This window comes from Pan troglodytes, chromosome 2, assembly GCF_028858775.2.
Source record: "Pan troglodytes isolate AG18354 chromosome 2, NHGRI_mPanTro3-v2.0_pri, whole genome shotgun sequence".
Taxonomy (NCBI): domain Eukaryota; kingdom Metazoa; phylum Chordata; class Mammalia; order Primates; family Hominidae; genus Pan; species Pan troglodytes.
Genome location: NC_086015.1, coordinates 45459955 through 45478711, shown reverse-complemented (window position 1 = coordinate 45478711; position 18757 = coordinate 45459955). Strand labels below are relative to the sequence as shown.

The 18757-nt window shown below is 40.7% G+C and overlaps 1 protein-coding gene across 19 annotated transcripts in view; it reads left to right on the top strand.

Annotated features, from left to right (window-relative positions):
• Positions 1 to 18757, top strand: part of ULK4 (unc-51 like kinase 4) — a 714793-nt gene that overhangs the window by 495646 nt on the left and 200390 nt on the right. For 18 of the 19 annotated variants that reach the window (XR_010155166.1, XR_010155167.1, XM_063805611.1 and 15 more), the window contains 2 exons: positions 2984 to 3150; positions 10642 to 10740. Coding sequence is in view for 16 of the 19 variants with exons in the window: in XM_063805611.1 (XP_063661681.1) it covers positions 2984 to 3150; positions 10642 to 10740 (266 nt within the window). In the remaining 3 variants the exon portion in view is untranslated. Of the gene's footprint in view, positions 1 to 2983; positions 3151 to 10641; positions 10741 to 18757 lie in introns of those variants that run through there. The other variant, XM_054680570.2, reaches the window with a different exon arrangement.

Genomic DNA, 18757 nt, shown 5'->3' with positions numbered 1-18757 from the left:
TTCTCATTGAATGAAACCAGGGCTCCTTGGAGAAGTGTCTAATGCCCAGTCAGAAGCAGGAATTCTATAATATGAACTCAGGGCACATTATTATAGCAGAAGCAAGGATACTTTCAAGGAGCTCTTAGTGGCCAAAGATAGGACATATTGAGCATACAAATGAATAGTGATTGAAATCAATTGAAACCCATAATATATGTTATTTAAAAATGCATTATGTTCACAATGATGCTACAAAATGAATGCATTAGTAACTTTTGGTAGTTTCTATCTTCCTCTACCTTTCCCACTTCACACCTTGGTTATCTTTGGTGGTTGCTAACACTCCAAAATCATTGTTCTGAAACTGGTAAACGACAGGAAAGAATAAGCATTTATCTTGCTTTTCCTTTTCAAAATAACAACCCTTGAATCCATGGATCAATTTTAACATAACTAAGACAAATGGTATATCTTTCCAGATAAGATGCAACAGGAAATCCAAAGAACCCAGCCCCAGGTATTATTGCCAAAGGAATTGAACCTGAATTAAATCAAGTCTCTAGGTGCAATTACCAATTTACAGGACATGTAGGGATATAGGAACAGTTCCATGAGAAAATCTACAAGAAAACTGTTCTAATTTATCCAACAAATAAGTGGCATAAAAAATTGTAAGTAGAGGAAGGACTATTAGAAATTAAAGGAGACTTAAGGTCCATGACCAAATGGAATTTATGGAGCTGCTTTGCATCCTGATTCATATAAACTAATTGTAAAAAAATAGTTTTGAGACAGTTGAGTATATAAAAAATATATTGATTTTTAAAAGTGGCAATGGTATTGTAGTTAAAAACGAGTCTTTATCTGTTATACAGAAGTATTTACAGGAGAAATAAGATGTGTTCTGGTATTTGCTTTAAAATGCTTTTCAAAAGACAGGTAAAATAGACACAATATTGATATTGTTGAAAAGGGTAATGAAGGTACATTTTGCCGAACTGTCTCATGACTTTGTTTTCATAATAAAATATTTAAACATGAAAAACATGCATTTTGACCCTGAAGTGAAAGTTCTGGCTATGAAGAACACTGAAAATATGGCTGAGATCAGCTTCTTAAAATCATATTAATGGGTTTTGCTGGTGTTATCACTGTTGTGAAGAAATATTTTTATCTCATACTTCATTTCTAATCTTATCTGAGAACCTTCCCTTGGGAGCTGGTGACTTCAGTGTGTAAAATCAGAGCTTGGCATCTGTTGTCTGTTTTTTACACAGTAGACTGGAAATACTTTCTGTCCCAGCAGGGATTTGATTGCATTCATTCTTTGCACTCCTTCCTTGAAGACTGAATGAAGTTCAAGAAGAACATTGATGCCCACTAACTGTTTACTCTGAAGTAAGCAGTATGTAGATGGGTGCTCTGGGACCCACCTCTGCCTCCTAAAGAACCGTATCCTCCTTTGCTGCTCACAGAGCTGGACTCCACCAGTACTTACCCCTTTTACCTTTGACCATCTGTGTGACATGTCACAAAGTCATCAGGAACCCCCAAATGAAAAACCTGTTGTCTTGCAGCGTATGTTTACCAAATACTATGTTTTCAAGCCCTTCTATCTACAGCTCACAGATGCCAAGTGCTGATTCATAGCCTGTACATGGGTGATGCATTGTAACTCTAAGGAGAATGCCTGGTGGTGCAGTGCACATGCTGTAATAATTGCTTTTCTGCACTATGTATCATTGATGATATGGGTTATCAGACCTTGTCATTTGATAAGGAAATTTTGACAGTAATTCATTCTACTTTCAAGTTTGTTTATTTTCAGCCTTGAAACTCAGTTTTGTTTTTGTTTTTATAAGCATCTTAGCAGTTGTGTGAGACTTATGCCTTTTTTTGGCCACAGGAGGTATAACTTTGATGCGTCTGTCATTCTATGTCACTGCCTTTAGTGACAAAATTAGTTCACTTTTGTAATCTGATAATTTTGTGATAATTTCGCATTTGTCAGGAAGACTGGATTGTTTTGCTGGAAGTGACAAGGTGCACTGTATAGAAGAGGTGCCAAAACTTACATGGCTGTGCTTAGCTGAGTTTCCATTCAATTGATGATCTGGAGTAGGGACAAATAGATTGCAGGTCCAGTAAAATATAGCTTTTAATACACATCAGACTTCCTTGCCGTGCTTTTCCCGCATCTGCGTGTGTAAAATATTTATCTTTGAAAATTCACTTTTTTTTTTTTTTTAGAACATCTGAATTTATGTTCTACTGATTCCAAAGTTCTCATTCATCATTTAGGTTTATAACATTATTTCATGTTGTAATTTCACTTTTGTTGTATTTCAATTCAAAGGGTAACACTATATAATAGGATAAAAATGTCAATTTAATGTAAACAGTAACACCCCCAAAATGTGAAAATGTATTTATTGTAACAGACTATATCAAACTAAACATCAGTAAAGACCAACCACACTGTTAATATGAGGTTTGCAGAGACAAAGGGATGGCACCTGGTAATTTCTAAATTTCAAATTTCTTATAATTTATCTTACATTTGTGGACTGCATTATGGAAACCACCCAGTTGCTAGAAAGAGCAGACCACTGGGTTCACTGTGGCCCTTGATCATGCACTAAAGAAAACTGCCTTCAAACAAGAATCTGGGGACAGTTGTTTTCCTTCAGTGCCAGGGAGTCCTCAGACCCTGTGAAGCCTGCCCATATAGGATGGTGTTTCTCAAGCTGTGGTTTGGAACCTTTGCATCAAAATCACTTGGGGAACTTCTTTAACAAGTATTTTCCTAAGACACTCTCTGGGAGTGAGGCCTGGAAACCTGCATTTTAAACAACTTTCCTCAGTGAATCTGATAAGAGTATAGTTTAAGTATTGCTTAGGGTTTATGCAACATAGAGCCAGAATGCCTCTCTTTTTGGTTCATATGACACATTTGTGTACTTAATGATGAGGTTTTTTTCTTTTCCTTTTTTACCCTCAGGACTTGTCAGTCACATCTGTAACCTGCTCACTGAAACTGCCACACTGTGCTTGGATGTGGACAATAAAAACAACAACGAGATGGCAGCTACACTGCTCTTTTCCCTGCTTGATATTTTGCACAGCATGCTGACCTATACCTCCGGTATTGTACGGCTGGCTTTGCAGGTAGAGGATCTGTTTTCCTGTGTCTTGAGCAGCCCTACTCCATTTCATGCTTCCCTTTCATTCTCTTCTTTCTTATCTTCCTCTATTGTGTCTTTACTTATTTAAAAGAATGTATAATTCTATAGAGAGTGTCTTCTGAGGAGTCATCTTTGGGTGACCAATGTCAAGAACAGAGAATTTGATCAAAATCTTCAGGGAAGGAAGGAGAGGCCTACTACTAAGCAAAGACTTAGCAAGCATTAGTTGGGAAACCACTCCTGACCAAGGAGAGCATTTGCCTTAGGCACATCCTAGGTTGGCCAAGTAGTTTGCAGCTTTTCATGTCCTGAGGTGGCTCTCCAGTTCCCCCTCAGCAGGATAGGTCAGCTTTCTAGGAATAATGGATTGAGGGTTTGTGTACATACACATGCATGTGTGTGTTTGTAGACACATATACATACCTATGTAACTCATAAGCTCATTTTCTTTCCCTTATGACTGATACCATGGACTTGTGAGATGGTTTTGAGGAATAGAGGTGTATTCAGTGGCTATGGAAAAAGCCAATTAGCCATAAACTGTAACCTGTATTTACTTAGCATCATGCTGTAAGGCAGGAAGGAGGTGTGGTTTTATAGAATACTTTCCTATGCCTGTTTTATTTAATGCTCTGTCTAACCGATGGAGTCAGCTGATATTTAGATCAAGTGAAAGTGACAGGGCCAAGGTGAATTTATTGTTACATTTAAAATCCTGATACAATTGCAAGAGATGTATATCAAATGATGGCATCCAAGCTTGGATAGACGCAGAAGCTAAAGTTGAAACCAAACTGTTTTGATACCTTGCCAAAGTCACAGTAGCAGAGCCAAGAATGACTCCCTAGACCCCAGGATAGCCTCTGTTATTCATCATTATGATAAATGATATCTTTTATCCACAGTTAAGCTGGTCAAGTATTTAGCTTGTCTAATATGATTTAATAAATCCAAGATCCCCTCAACAAATATTATTAGTTACTAAGTATTAAACCCAAACTGTAAAGCCAGTAGATTAATTAAAAAGCCATGGCCTTTGAATTACCTAGCTGCTTTTATTAGCTCATTTATAATAATTCCAAATTAACAGTAAATAATTGTTACGTACTTAAATAATCGCTAGTTATGTATTTCACCTATCTTTTCCTCTCCATTCTAGTAAGTTTCTTTTCAGAGAACACAGTTTCTTATTTCAGTTTTCATAGTGGTAGATTTTTGTAATTCTTTGAGATGTAGTTGATAGTTACTTTTACAGGATACCTTGATGACAATCTGTAAAAGATTTTCTTGTAAATTGTAGACAGAAAAAGGATCAGAAGTTAAAAATCTTCAGAATAATAGAAATTCTTTTTTTTACTACAAGTGATTAGGTAGATATTCAGGGATGTTTTGAAAGGAAACGCCTTAATACAAAATATTTTTGAATTTTCTATTTCCAACTTGCTGGTTTCCCAGTAGATCACTGTTTTTTATTGTTTTCATAGTCTTGAACACCACTGTACATTTTACTGCTACCATCTTTCTAAATCATCCCTCGTAATATCTGCCATGTATTGCTTTTGGCCTTGACCACTGACTTTGATCTCCATGACACCTGCTGTCAATATGAAGGAGGAGGAGTCCTTGAGGCTGAATTAGGTGAAAGAGTTGGGAAAAGAAATGGAATGTGAATCAAAGACATATCTGCCTTGAAACACTGAGCCATAAGTACTTTCCAAAACCCTAAGTCACCCCTTCCATTTATAGACATACTTCTCACACTGGGGATTCTTCTGTACTTGAAACCTGTATCTATTTCTAATAGGAGCTTCTTAAAAGTAGAAGAATTGAGAGAGGCCAGTGCTTAAAATTATAATAATGCTTAGATTCACAAAGCACTTTTCCAGGGAGGAGAGTGGTATGATGCAAGTGTGTGTATGGGGGAGCAAAGGCAGGCACGTGTCAGAATCTCCATCAGAAGTTCAGTCCCTACCCACTACCTTCCCCATGATTTAAAACTGGTCCCTGTTCACCTCTGAATGTTATGTGTGAAAGATAATGGAGGCAGAGACAAAGTGCCTGAGACTCACTGGTGTGGTGGGGACATGTGGGTTGTGCAGGCTGGAATGCCTTAGATTCAAATCCCAGACACACCACTATACCACTCCCCACCTCTATAACCTCGGGCAAGTTACTGCACCTGAGTATCAGTTTCCTCATCTGGAAAGTAGATGTGGTCACCACTCTGCGGGGTGGTTGTGAGACTTCAATGGGAGAATAAAATATATATAATTATATATAGATGTAAACTGACATACATATACCTGGCCCGGTGAAGGTGACCAATAAGTGGTTACTGTATCATGAACAGCAACAAGAAGAAAGGTGCTTCCTTTTTTGTTTACAGGAGGCCTCCTATGGGCCATGACTTTCTCATTTCTACATCCCGGTGCATGGAAAAGCGCTCAGTTCATATTTACTGACTAACTCCTAGCAGGCTTATGAGTTATTTTGTACTTATGAGCCTAGCATAGGACTAGGCACCTGTAATTTCAGCAGGAATCAAGGGAGAAAGGGTGTTAGCTCTCAGGAAGCTTACAGTTTAATAGGGAAGACTGTCAACATACAAGTAATGAAGCAAGTCTTCATCTTATTGCATGTGTGAAAATGCAGCAATTGAAGGTATTACATGCTGCAGAATGAATAATGAGGCAGGGGACCAAACCCAATTTTGAGATTAGGGAGGGCTTTTCTAGGGAAGACAAATATTTATTATTCTAATTCAGGTCACCTGACTTTCCAATCTGGGCCTTGTTTATCCTTTCTGAGGTGGTATGGGGAAGCTTGTTACCTCATCCTCCTGATAGTAGGACCATTAAACTGCTGTTGATTTGCAGATGTGTCAGTATTGTTGAAAGACTGTAATGTGGCTACTGAGTCTTTCTTAGTCCCACATACACATAAAGGCTATGCGTAGTTGGGGGCTATTTTAGGGGGCTGTCTGTTTTTAGCATCTCTTATAATTATCCAACTTGATTCCTTCACGGCCTTCCTCTTGTTGGCCTTCACCATAAACTACCCTCTGCCTGGTTGTTGAATGCGGATGAGATTTTTCTGTCATAGCCCATAGTCCTGATAGTTTCTCCCTTCCTTTGAAAACTTCAGTGACATCTCATTATCTATAACTTACTGACTCCTTGCTGAGACATTCAAAGGCTTATACAATCGAGCCCCAGGGTACCTTTCCAGCTCATCTGCCTGACCTCCATGCTGCCCATACCCCAATCAGACAGTTGCACTGCCATCTTGTAAGTAGATGCTGTGCTTTGTCACTCCTGTGCCTTTCCTCATGAAATTTCCACATGTGAAATATTTGTACTCCATATGACTCCTAGTAGACCCTGTCCCCACCATCCAAGTGATGAAGTCAATTGTGACATTATCCTACTTCCCTCCTTAACCTAAACTTTATTTCTACCTCTATTATAGCAGTTTTCATATTCTGCCTTAGCACAGTTGTTTGGAACTTGTCATCCTTTTAGTTAAACCATGAGATCCTAGATAATGGGGACTGAATCATATTCATCTTTGCATTGTGAATGTGCAACATGATCGTGTTTGGGGAGCACAGTAAGTGTTGAATTGAATTGATCCGAGCCACACCATTGACAGTTATGCTCCACTGTGTGCTAAAACCTGCTGGAGATATAACGACAGGAACTGGACTGGGCATGGTGACTCATGCTTATAATTCCAGCCCTTTGGGAGAGGCCCAGGTGGGCAGATCACATGTGGTCAGGAGTTCAAGACCAGCCTGGCCAACATGGTGAAATCTTGTCTCTACTAAAAATAAAAAAAAATAAAAAAATAAATTAGCCGGGTGTGGTGGCACACACCTGTAGTCCTAGCTACTCGGGAGGCTGAAGCAGGAGAATCATTTGAACCTGGGAGGCGGAGGTTTCAGTGAACCGAGATCACGCCACTGCACTCCAGCCTGGGTGACAGAGCGAGACTCCATCTCAAAAAATAAAAATAAAGGCTGGGCGCGGTGGCTGACACCTGTAATCCCAGCACTTTGGGAGGCTGAGGCAGGCAGATCATGAGGTCTGGAGTTTGAGAGCAGCCTGGCCAACATGGTGAAACCCTGTCTCTATTAAAAATATAAAAATTAGCCAGTCATGCTTGCGGGGACCTGTAATCCCAGCCACTTGGGAGGCTGAGGCAGGGGAATTGCTTGAACCCAGGAGGCAGAGGTTGCACTAAGCCGAGATCATGCCACTGCACTCCAGCCTGGATGAAAGAGAGAGACTGCATCTCAAAAAGATAAATAAGACAGGAACTACTTGAGAAAGTAACTGTCTCTTGTTCTTTATAGATGCCTTACTTCTGTGTATATTTAGCAGACCTCTGTTGATTACCTACTTCTGTGTGCTAGATTTGTGTAGCAATGCTAGATGTAAGAGAACTGTATTATACCTGGCCTTTTTTTTTTAATACTAAGAAGCTGTATTCTGTTATCTCACTTTAGGTAATGCTGTATTGCTATTTAATGTTAAATATGGCCCAGAAATTGACAGGCCACCCGCCTCGGCCTCCCAACGTGCTGGAATTACAAGCATGAGCCACCATGCCCAGCTCAGTTCCTGTCTTATATCTCCAGCAGGTTTTAGCACACAGTAGAGCATAACTGTCAATGGTGTGGCTCAGATCAATTCAACACTTACTGTGCTCTCCAAACACCATCATGTTGCACGTTCGCAATGTAAAGATGAATATGATTCAGTCCCCATCCTCTAGGATCTCATGGTTTAACTAAAGGATGACAAGTTCCAAAGGAATGTCACCTTCTTTAGTTGGATGATTTAAGGCTACTAAATGTATATTTCTACCTAAAGTTCTTCTTTGAAATCAATATTCATATACCTAGCAGCTTGCTCAATATGACCTCTAGAATGGCCCCATAGACCAAAGCTGAACTCAGGATCTACCTCCCAAATCCATTTCCCTGCCAGCAAGCCCTGCCCCACTCACCCTGCCACGCAAACCAGAAACCTGGAGGCATTCTTAAAATTTTCCTCTTTTTTTATATCCCACATCTAATCTGTCACCAAATCATGTAGATTTTACCATAAACATCTAACACATCCAATTGCCTCTCTCAAACCCTGCTGCTATCACCCTAGCCCAGGCTAGCATCCTCTCTCGCCTGGGTTATAACAGCTAGGGGATTGCTAGGAGTGGGGTGAGTTCACACACAGCAATGACAAAAGGGAGTGGTTCTGGAAAGGGGTCCGTGGGGCCAGAAGCAAAGTCAGAGGACCTGGATGGAGCAGACAGTCATGATGTTGTGACAGGGACACGGGCCCTGTACAAGATGCACACAAAGGGTGGCAAATCCAGGAGTTAGGAGGCTGACATGAGGGAGTCTGATGTTGGGAAATTGGAGAGAGGCTGAGAGGCAAGGCAGGCCTGGGCCTTTGCATTTGATTCTGGGGGCTTCAGTGTTTATTGCTGCATCCAGGCAGGTGTCCTTTTGTTGCACAGAGCTTCCTTTGTGGGCCATTACTTTTGTGGGGAGAGTGGAATTTCTAATGTCTTTCTTTTGTGCCACCTCTCTGTTGTGCAAAGCTGTAGCCTTCTCTTTCTTCTGGAACTCTTGGCAACTTTGCAAGGAGGTGGCCACATGAATACTGGTAGACTGGGTCGATGTTTCTTGGCGACTATGACGTATTACTATGCAGATCTTGGAGGATCTGGAGACCATGGGACATCCTGGTGGAAAAAGTCCTACAGTGTTTCTTGTGCTGTGGCCCCATTCGCTTGCTTGTGTGTGTTTGGAAAGGAGGCACCGTACCCCTCACTGCTGCCTCATTGCTGATTTGCAAGACTGCCTTATCTCTCCCAGGAAGAAATCAATCTGCTCTAAGGGATAATGTGGTAATGTGGAAAGGCTAATATTCCATGTCAGATAATGTTTCAGAGGGCAAGGGATCAACGGCCAAGATTCAGAAAGGTTCAGACCTCTTGGATAGTGCTGCACATTTGTTTCCTGAAAGGAAATTCTCCATTTCCGATAAAGTCAGTCAGGGAAGTGAGAGGGACGCTCCAAGCTAATGATGACCCTTGTTCTCCTTATCTATTGAGATGTGCAAGTTGTTAAAAACAGGTGTCCGATTTTCAGTCAAGTTCTTCTGAACCAAAGAAAACAGGCAACTGAAATTCTGTCCATAGGCCAGAAGTGCAGAAGGAAACTAGGCATTTATGAGAAGGGTCCTGGAGTCCAGGTTAATGACTCAAGGCAGGGCAGCCTGTGGCCTGCTCTGTTGGCTCTGGCAAAGGTCATTATTGAAAAGTGGTTTTGTTTCTTCTGAGTAAACATAAAAACAGAGAGGAAGGGCGTCTACATATTATAGCAAATGGAAAAAATAATCCATACCATTTTTCAATATAAAATTATTCATCTCTATGATAGAAATCTCCTTTGGAATTAGACAGTTCTATAAAACCCCTGCGAGAAGACACACAGTGTAAAAACCACTCACTCATTTATTTTCATTGCCATTTAAGTCTAAACATTCATAGGAATATCTACCTGTATTTGAAGCCTATTCATGCAGTGATATGTTGGACAAATATTTTAGATGTTATTTGAGCATATGTATGCATATAGAGAAGGAAAACATAGCAGAATGCACTTGGTATGTATCATGTGCATAAATATGCTCAGAGGAGATTAGCATTTGTGACTTGGAGTCAGCCTGGGTTTGGTCCTCTGGCTTTGTCACTCCTTATCTGTGAGATGTTAGACAAACTACCCAGCTTCTCTAAAGTTCAGTTTTCTTCAGCACCTAGTCTCAGGATGCTTAAGATAAAGCACTTTTGGCTGGGCGCGGTGGCTCACATCTGCAATGCCAGCATTTTGGGAGGCTGTGATGGGTGGATCACGTGAGGTCAGGAGTTAGAGACCTGCCTGGCCAACATGGCAAAACCCCATCTCTACTAAAAATACAAAAACTAGCGAGGCGTGGTGGCAAGAGCCTGTAATCTTAGCTACTCAGGAGGCTGAGTCAGGAGAATCGCTTGAACCCAGGAGGCAGAGGTTGCAGTGAGCTGAGATTGTGCCACTGCCCAACAGCCTGGGTGACAGAGGGAGACTCCAACTCAAAAAGAAAAAAAAGATTAAGCGCTTCCTCACTGCAATATATGGGACATCACCATTATTCCTCCATTAGCAACCTTTGTAATTGCTTTATCTATGTGCTGTCCAGGTCAGCCTCTGTAGCCTGAGCTGGCGGCAGTGGCAATATCTACACTCCTTGTTATGTCATAACAAAGCATAGTATCTCTTCTGGGGCCTCCATCTATTCCATCCTTGGGAACCGAGGTAGAATGCTTCCTCAGCCCCTTGTGTCTGCCCGATGGAGTGGTCCTGTTTCCTTTGGCCAAGCTGACTAATCACCAAGACCATCTTTCATTTCTCTTCTCCCTGTTCCAGGCCCAGAAGTCTGGCTCAGGAGAGGACCCTCAGGCTGCAGAAGACCTGCTGCTGCTCAACAGACCTCTGACAGACCTGATTAGCCTGCTTATTCCACTGGTAAGAGCTCACCTGTATGTCTTTTGGAGCATTACTGAAGTTGAAGTAATTTTATTTGAATTTCGTGATCTCTTGAGTTTCTATGTTATTTTTATTCCCTTCAAAACTAGAGCCAAAAGAACTTTCAGAAGATTATTTGGCCTGGAAAACTAAATCTCTACTTTATTTTAAAACCAGGTGGCTTATTCATTTAAATAGATATTTAGGTAAGGCAAAATCTCAAATCTAATTACTTTCTTAACAAATGCGAGGTAAAAAATTCAACAAATGAATTCTAAGAGGAAAGAAGAAATTGCTATGGGAATCAATTTCTTCTCAAAAAGATATTTTAGTGTTTGACTTGGCATGCAGGACTTCCCCAGAAATGCAAAAGCACAGACACAGACCTAGGGCACACCCCCTCAATCTCAATAGAAATGGAATGAAATAAGCAAAATTAAATAAAAACAGGTAAGACTATACACGACCCATTGAATATACAAAAAGAGCTCAACAGAAATTCAGAGTTTGGACGTATTAAACAGTTTTAGCCTAGCACTTTGGGAAACCAAGGTGAGTGGATCATTTGAGTCAGGTGTTCGAGACCAGCCTGACCAGTATGGTGAAACCCCGTCTCTACTAAAAATATTTAAAAAAATTAGCCAGGCGTGGTGGTGTGCACCTGTAATTCCAGCTACTCGGGAGGCTGAGTCAGGAGAATCACTTGAACCCAGGAGGCAGAGGTTGCAGTGAACCAAGATCGTGCCACTTCACTCCAGCCTGGGTGAAAAAGCGAGACTCCATCTCAAAAAGTAAAAAATTAAAAAAACTGTTTTAAACATATAATTTCACTGTCTACAAAACTTCCCAGTCTTTTAAAATCAAATTATTGTTCCTAATTAATTTTAACTTTATATTTTTGCCAATTAATTCTATCATCTTTTTTTTCTTTTCTTTTCTTTTCTTTTTTTTTTTTTTGAGATGAAGTCTTGCTCTCTTGCCCAGGCTGGAGTGAAGTGGCATGATCTCAGCTCACTGCAGCATCCGCCTACCAGGTTCAAGCAATTCTCCTGCCTCAGCCTCCCAAGTAGCTGGGATTACAGGTGCCCACCACCACGCCCAGCTAATTTTTGCATTTTTAGTAGAGACGGGGTTTCACCATATTGTCCAGGCCGGTCTCAAATTCCTGGCTTCAAGTGATCCGCCCGCCTTGGCCTCCCAAATTGCTGGGATTACAGGTGTGAGCCACCACGCCTGGCCTAATTTTATCATCTTTCTAGTTAAGAACATCTAGTTGCCCTTAAATGGAATTTTTCTTTTTTTCTTTTTTTTTTTTTTAATTATACTTTAAGTTCTAGGGTACATGTGCACAATGTGCAGGTTTGTTACATATGTATACATGTGCCATGTTGGTGTGCTGCACCCATTAAGTCATCATTTACATTAGGTATATCTCCTAATGCTATCCCTCCCCCCTCCCCCCACCCCATGACAGGCCCCGGTGTGTGGTGTTCCCCTTCCTGTGTCCAAGTGTTCTCATTGTTCAATTCCCACCTATGAGTGAGAACATGTGGTGTTTGGTTTTTTGTCCCTGTGATAGTTTGCTGAGAATGATGGTTTCCAGCTTCATCCATGTCCCTACAAAGGACATGAACTCATCCTTTTTCATGGCTGCATAGTATTCCTTAAATGGAATTTTTCTATGATATCCATGTTCCATGGAATTATAAGTTAGAAATTACATGGAAGATGAAATATAAGAAATAAAGTGAACAATAACAATAATAATGCAAGACAGTATTGCATGCAGAGTTCATGGGCATGGGCTCAATTTAGCTCTGCCACTTACCAGCTGTGTGACTTTGGACAAATATTAACTAACAATATTTGTGACTTAATTTATTCATGCCACAGTTTCTTCATCTGTAAAATGAAGTTAGTAATGCTAATGAGATCATGAAGTTATTTTGAGGATTAAATGAACAGGACCTGGCATATAGTATGTGTTCAACAAATATAGCTATATAAAAATTGATACAGGCCAGGTGTGGTGGCTCATGCCTGTAATACTGGCACTTTGGGAGGTCGAGATGGGAGAATCGATTGGGTCCTGGCATTTGAGACTACCCTAGGCAACATAGCAGGACTCCGTCTCTACAAAAATGTTTAAAATTTGGCCAGGTGTGGTGGTGCACACCTGTAATTCCAGCTACTTGGGAGGCTGAGGCTTGAGGATTGCTTGAGCCCAGGAGTGTGAGGCGGCAGCCAGCAATGATGACACCACTGCACTCTAGCCTGGGCAAAAGAGTGAAAGAGTGAGACCCTGTCTCAAAAAAACAAAAAACAAAAAAACGCAATTTCACCACTGTTAACCAGTGCTGACAATGAGCTAGATTCTATTAGTGCTTTACCTTTGATCTTACTTAGCCCTTCTTTCCTGATGACATAGGCCCATCCTTGCCTTCCACATAAGTACCCCAAAGCTTACAAAGGATAAAAATACAAGAGAGCTCAGTGTCTGAACTGAGTGTACATTTTCCCTACCACCGTTCTCCTTGGCCTCTGGATTAACTGCAAACACGTTAAACTCTTAACTTTATTCCATGTTTGGGAATAGTCTCACTGAAATACAATGTTTTGATTCAAAAGCCATTCTGTTTTGGCTGTTTTTAAGTTTTGGAGGTCTTCATGAATGGAAGATATTCTTAGCTCGAACATGGAGTCATTTCCAGATGCATTTTTCATAGTTTAAGATGTTCTGAATGGAGGCTACTTTTTGCCTTTTCCTCCTAAGGATGATAGCCTTTTTGTCCATTTATGACAAACACATAAATGGACAAAAATGCTTGTAGACTTCACAAAGCATTTTTGTTTAGGAAGCACAAAATATTTTACACTTCTGTTTTATGTAGTTATATCTAATTACTTAGCAGAGTTAATTAGGAAATAGAAATGATTATGTCTTCAAAATGTGAGGAACACCAACACAGAGTGGCTCTGATGAACCTGGGTTTGCTTACACTCCTTGTAAGAGCTGCCCTGATTACACTGTTTAATTACTGGGTTTGAGTGATTGGATTTAACTCTCAGTGGAAAGAGAGTAGATACTCCCATCTCCTCTCCTGGAGGAATCTGCTTCTTTCAGAATTGTTTGTTGAACAGGCGTCTATTCCAGATAATCTAATCTAACAACCCAAATACTGTAGGCCCTAATGAAAAATCCCTGGATGGAGCAGTAGATGAAACTTGAAATGCAGACTTAATTCTCTACCCTGGAGTGGCCTAGGTGCTGCCTAGGGAGCTTTCTGGAGGTTCTGATGTAGATGAAGAGCAGATAACCAGGAACTTGGAGCAGATAGATGGCTCTGTGTAGGCCACAGAGGTCTATTAAATACGGCAGTATGCATCTACCAAGTTCAAAATCAGAAGATTCCCCAGAAGGCTGACTTTAGGAATTCCAGTAATCAGGGAGGAAGGTGAGTATAGAACATTAAATGTGAAATGGTAGTTTTTGTTGGTATTTGAGGATTTTGCATTTAAATATTTATTAGCATGCTTTATGTATTCTTCTCTCACTATTCTTTTTCTGTTTTTTATAAAATTTAAACACAAGAGGGTACCACCTTGGGCTCTAAATTTAGGCTGACACCTTCCGTTTTTGATTCCTTGATATTACATTGAATCACATAAAATTGCCAATATCCGACCATTTGAGGCCTACAAAAGTAGCAGTTTCATTTGGTTCAACCTTATATTAGGAATATGACAATTTATTAGTCTGTACTACCAATAGTTCCTGAAATTCATATAGCACGTTTTTTTGTACGTGGTGCTATCCCCCAATTACTTGAATTGGAATATCATACGATTCTGGCCAGAGGTTGCCAGGAGCTGTGGATTTTGAGTCAGAAATCCAAGACTGAATGTCTGGTTCTGCTGCTGCCCAGCTGTGTGATCTTGGATGGGGCACTGTTTGTCTCTGAGCCTGAGGATTAAATGAGATGATACCTGGGAGAAATGATCAACTGTCATTTCTCGAAAATTTCCCCTTTGATCACATATTATGTCTGATTTTTAGCCTTATCCTCTGCTTGCTATGATTTGTTGGAATAGTCCCTCCTGCCCTCATAAAGTGCTTCTTTTGTCTCTCTCACCCAGCCAACCTCCGATGCTACCCCTCTGCTCAGTTTAGGATTCTTTACAAGACGATTCTTGGAACCTTCTTTATAGACATCCTCCCTTGTGTTTGTAAGTCCCTCCCAAAGGCCCCCTCTTGTTCCCTGCTTATTTCCAGATGTCTTCTGGTTTCTTACCTTGAATATTTACATATATAAAAGCACAGGGTCCAGTTTCCTTGAATACTATCCACTGCTTAGAGGTCTTCCCGCCTTTCTCCTGGAATTCTGCTGGAGCTGCAGCTTTCACTGTCCTGCTAAGAGCCCTGCAGCCCAATGGTGATGCCACCCAGTGTTCAGGGCAGGTGATTACCCAAGGAATAAAATTGTCCTCTGAGAGGTTTTTCTCAGCTCTTTGTGACACTGCGCTCCAGTTACTTGTAACTTGATCACAGTTAGGTTCTAGTATATTGGCTAGATGTATGCATAATGTGTGTAGGCTGCATTGTGTACAATATATACACATTTATCATTGGAACCATTACGTATAAAAATGGCCTGTGACAAGAACACTGCCATATATCTTCTCTGGGAAAGATTAACACACATTTATAGCTGTGTATAAAGTGAAGAAAAGTAGTAATAAGGCTATTGAGGACCTAAACTAGAGCACATACAGACCAAAGATAAATTTTACAGTGGTTGTTAAAAAATGTAATAGGTTACAGAATGAGGTGCTGGAATTGCTTTCCCGTAGGGAAAAATAAACACACTTTCAGTTTTCATCTGACTTGGATAATTTTGGAAGCACTTGGCCTAAAGGCAACAGAATGAACTTGTTAGCTTTTGAGGTTTTTTCCAGATATGGTCCTATGAAAGTAAACCTACTTATCCTTAAGAGAATATGAAACCTGTCAACCTATAATTTATGACCTATATTTATAATATACACTGTAGGAGAGCCATAGTGAAATGTTTATATAAGACAGTGATTCTAAGTCTGTTTTGACAAACTGATTATTCTTGATTCTCTTACCATAAAAATGCCTAGACTTGCTTATGTGCAGAGTTCAGCACGCAGTTCACAATTTCAGGGGGAACTTCAAACCCTCAATTGGGAACCATAGTATAAGATATGGCTAATATAGGATATAATAAGTTGACTGTCTCCTGAAGGAAAGATAAAGCAAGGTGCTTATTTGACCAAAGTGTTTTATTCCCAAAAGAAAGAAAATGCGAAGCCAAAGTATATATTCTAGATAAGTTTTTAAACTAGATAGTTAACTATGATAAGAAATGATGCTACAGCCTGCTTGTCCCTTAATTAAAATAGATATTTCCTATGGTATTATTTTAAAAATATTCTTTATTATATATCAAAGGTGCCAGTATTTAGACTAATTTATATTGTTCTGTTTATTTCACATGAATCATGTGTGCCTTTTTTGGCCACTGAAAAGATGGTCCTCGACAGTCCATTTAGGACCCAGTCCTCAACTTGTATCAGTGTGGCTATACTAGATAACTGGGAGACCAAGCTGTCGCCTGAACATCTGATGATTCTTATCAATTCATGTTTCTGAGATCACTGTGCCAGTTTTAAAAATAAGTAAATTAACATAAAAATAAATTAAAACGCAATGTAGAAAAAGTTCATTTCTGTTTTCCATTTTTATTACTAAATTTCTTCCTTTCACAAAGTACATGAGCAGATTTTTCTTTTCAAATGGTGGTGGACTTGTACTTGCCTGTTCTCCTTCTGTTTCCTGCTGACTTCACAGTCAGTGGCATGAAATACAGGTAATGCTTTATGGTGATTATGGTTTATGGTGATGGAGCCCAGGGGTAGTAGTAGTCTTTTTGCAAGTCAAACCCAAGAGATTGGGGATTTTATTAGTTCTATACTAAGCAGCTCCTCTAAGGAGTCAGTACTCCATTTAAAGATGATACCCCTCTTTCTGAGTAGCCACTGCCCATCTGCCTTCTGGATATTTCCACTGGATGTGCCATAAGTACCTCAGATTCAACAGGGTTAAAACAAACTCATAAGTACCTCCTGAAAACTGTTCCTACTTTAGAAGGCCACAGCAAGAGGATCGCTTGAGCCCAGGAGTTCAAGACCAGCCTGGGCAACATAGTGAGACCTGGTCTCTAAAAAAAAAAATTTTTAAATAAAACTTGGGGCCGGGCATGATGGCTCACAACTGTAATCGCGGCACTTTGGGAGGCTGAGGTGGGCAGATCACTTGAGGTCAGGAGTTTGAGACCAGCCTGGCCAGTATGGTGAAACCTTGTATCTACTAAAAATACAAAAATTAACCAGGCATGGTGGCGCATGCCTGTAGTCCCAACTACTTGGGAGACTGAGGCAGGAGAGTTGCTTGAAACCAGGAGGCAGAGGTTGCAGTGAGCCGAGAAACCAGGAGGCAGAGGTTGCAGTGAGCTGAGATGGTGCCGTTGCACTCCAGCCTGGGTGACAGAGTGAGACTCCATCTTGAAAAAATAAAATAATAAAAATAAAACTGTTCCTCCTTTTGTGCTTTGTCTGTCAGTGAATGAAACTAACTTCCACTCAATTGCCCAAGCCAAGAATGTGGACATCATTCTTGTCTTTTCCTTCACCATCCTGCCCCGTTTCATCAAGCCCTGGCAGTTCTGCCACCCAAACACATCACACATCACACGTTACAGACTGCCATTTTCTCCTTGTTGCCATGAGCACTATCATGAAGGCCACCACCATCCTCCTGCCCTTACAGGACCACAGGAGCCTTCCACCTGGATTCTCTGCCTGTTCTTGCTCCCTCTACTGTCTTCTCCATGGTACAGTCAGAGTGTTCTTTCCAAAATACAAAACTCATCCTGTCATGCATTGACTTAATAAACTCCAACTTCTGAACAGGCTTACAAAATCATAGATAATTGGACCCTTTCTTATGTTTCTAGCACTTTCTTTTGGTTTTTCTAGTCATATTCTATGTTCTGTGTACCAACTCTTTTCAGTTCTTTAAACATGCCTTGATTTCCCTTAGCTCATTCTCCTTTCATTTTGCTGACTTTTCCTTGGCTTTCAGGTCTTGGCTTCATTGTCACTTATTTTAGGAAGCTGGTTACACCCACGAAAACTGGTTTAGCGTGCCTCAGACCCCGGCTCCCATAGCATCCCCAGCCTCCTAGTCCTAACACTTCCTGTTACCTGGTACCAAAAACACTTGTTTATGTCTCTGTCCCTCCCACTAAACTGTAAACCCTAGGAAGGCAGGAGCCATATCTGTTTGCTTCACTTTGGGGCCTGTTACAGAGAAGGGATTTAATTATATTTGTGTAGGAAAGGAAGTAAAGAGCTAGCAAATGTAGCATAGACTAAGTCTGGTAAGACATAGATTCAAGTACAAATTTATTCAGAGAATTTGTCCGCAGCACTCCTGCTGTCCTGCCTGGCCTCTAGTAGGAGGTGGTGGTGGTGATGGCTCACTGGCTCGGCTCGCTTGCTTTAAAATTGCATCATTTAGACTTCTCTCTAGAAGTTGCCCTCTTCTTAGCAGGGTTAGCCCTGACATTCATTGGGCAGCCTGTGTTTCTGAAACAACCCAAACCCTATCTTTGATTGACAAGAAAGGATCCAAAAGGGCAGATGACATTAACCAGGGACCCATGTATTTCTGGAAAATTGCTGTGCTTATAGCCACCGCAATACATAAAAACCGAGCCCTAGGATCCCGGCAGCATTGGTGAGCATGAAGCCTCTGAGCAGTCAAAATAGATGCCACAGCATCGTTACCCTTTTCTAACAGGAAAGTCCCCAGGGCTCTGACATTCAATGTTTAGATTTGTCTAGCTTTAGGGAAGAAAGGCCCCGGAACTGCAGATCTGCTTTCTCCCATTACTTTTTATGCCTTTGTCTTGAGTGGCTGTCATGTAGC